The sequence below is a fragment of the Fukomys damarensis genome, unplaced genomic scaffold (genome assembly GCF_012274545.1).
Source record: "Fukomys damarensis isolate Sample0158 unplaced genomic scaffold, DMR_v1.0_HiC HiC_scaffold_2, whole genome shotgun sequence".
Lineage (NCBI taxonomy): Eukaryota > Metazoa > Chordata > Mammalia > Rodentia > Bathyergidae > Fukomys > Fukomys damarensis.
The window spans coordinates 24,101,384-24,103,374 of NW_022900914.1; the positions used below are offsets into that span (position 1 = coordinate 24,101,384).

At 42.1% G+C, this 1,991-nt stretch overlaps 1 protein-coding gene across 1 annotated transcript in view; it reads left to right on the plus strand.

Moving 5' to 3' along the window:
* Positions 1-1,991, plus strand: part of LOC104856466 — a 72,080-nt gene that overhangs the window by 69,295 nt on the left and 794 nt on the right. The window contains 1 exon segment of the mRNA XM_010615896.1: positions 1,647-1,834. Within this exon segment, the coding sequence (XP_010614198.1) occupies positions 1,647-1,834 (188 nt within the window).

Sequence of the window (1,991 nt, forward strand, 5' to 3'; positions counted from 1 at the left end):
AAATGTACCAAAACTCAATAAAATTAAAAAAAAAAGAAAAGAAAAAAAAAAACCTACTACTGATCTACATACTTGTATAAAAAAAGTTTCTCCAGTAGTAGCTTTTATACCCTATGACTCAACTTCTAAGGTTAATTACATTTGGGAAATTTGAGCAGGGGGGGACCAACATGGCCTTTAGTTGGTTTGCAAGGAATTCTGGTTACATAAGACAAACTATCTTTCTTAATACAGTCCTTTTTACATGTTTTAGCATGGGGTTTTTAACATCCACCGAGGGTTTTTTTTTTTTCAGAGAAGCTCTTAATAGCCATACATCCAGCTAGCCATTATCTTCAGATACATTGGTTACGTTAAGCTATTGATTAGGATTGTTCTGATTTTGTTTCTTAAATTTAGCCCTTTGTTTCAAAATGACTCTTTAAAAACATACACATTCTTCGAGTACTTCTGCTAGTTTTTCCTACTAGTTTAGAAAAAATTAACTGTGAAATTCTTACATGTCATTTTTAGCCACACTACAAATTCCCTAGCTATTACATTCCTACAAATACTATATTCCTATAAATGCTGAATAAATTCAATAAAGATAATGCTGCTTGATAATTTACCATTAAACGAGGAAGAGACTGCAGAAGATTTCACTGATTATCTCACTAATTGCTTACTTGTGAAAATTTTCAGGATGTTGCAATCATTCCACTAAATGAATGAAACTGTGAAATATTTTTCTATTGATGACAGGCATGTGATAGGCACATCATTTTCCAAGTTTCTTCCTGGTCAGGTTTGCATTATCTCTTCAGCTGAGTCTGGACACACAGGCATTTTCACTCCGGAAATCTTATTCTCTCTGCCCTCCCTAAAACCAGATCCTACATCTGACCCTTAAAAAAAAAAAAAAAAAGTAATTCAAATCAGCCCACACTTGCAGTCTTCTAAAATACTCTCATATATATATGCTTAGCGCATCCCTCTCCTGAGCATTTCAGGTGGCTGGAAAGGACATTTTATTTCCCTTAAAGCACAAAGTACTGACTTTGCTGTTGGTCTTTTTGGCTTGGCGGGGCGGGGCGCGGGGGCGCTTCCAAGGAAAGCTGAGAGACTCTTCATGAAAGAGCAGCTATGCATGGCCCCGTAATATTTAAATTATTGTGCAAACCAACAACTATTTTTGGACAATGGAAACAAGTGTTTACTCAGGGGGACTTTGCCATTCTTTAGCTTGGTTCTGTCCTGCAGTTTATGTTACATAATCACAAACCGTGTGAATACTGGTTTAGGCACACATCACCAAGAATTCTTGCATCAGGAAAGTAATCATATTATCTGGGATTGTTTGCTCCAGGGAAATTTGTTTAGCCAAATTCTTGCACTTTAAAAAATAACTGAAAAGTTCACGCGAACGGCTCCTTACTGTCCATTCCAGTCTTCCCATCACCCTGCATTTAATCGCCATGGGTTTCCTACGTCTGCGTTGGTCTCTTAACAGGGCTAATACCAATAAATTCAAGTTTTGGTTTTTTGTTTACAACTGCCATTTCCAAGTCCTGCCGTGTCTGCAGGAAGAAATTACGGGGTTGGATAGTTTTCCGATATCATTCAACGCTGTTTATCACTTTGTCGTTTACAATCGCTCCCTTCAGCACACCCATTGCTGCCGCCTCTCGGGCTGGATAAAGGAGTCTCCGAGCCACACCAGGTCTTTCTGGGCCAGTTCGCGCTCCCGCGCCTCGGTGCTCGGATTGTCCTAGCCCTCCCTTCGGTTTCCAGTAGGGCTCCGAAAATTTTTGATTGCGTGAAGCCGGTGTCATTTCCGAGCGTGGACGGAAAGGTAAGCGGGAGAGGTGGGCGCAGGTGCGGGTGTGAGGCGCCTGCCGGGCTCACGTGGTCATCGGCCCCGAGGGCCAGGACAGCGCCGGGCTGGGGCGATCTCCGCTTCTCCCTTGGCTCCCGCCTGGAGCGCTTTGCGTAGCGCGGCCCGGAGAAGC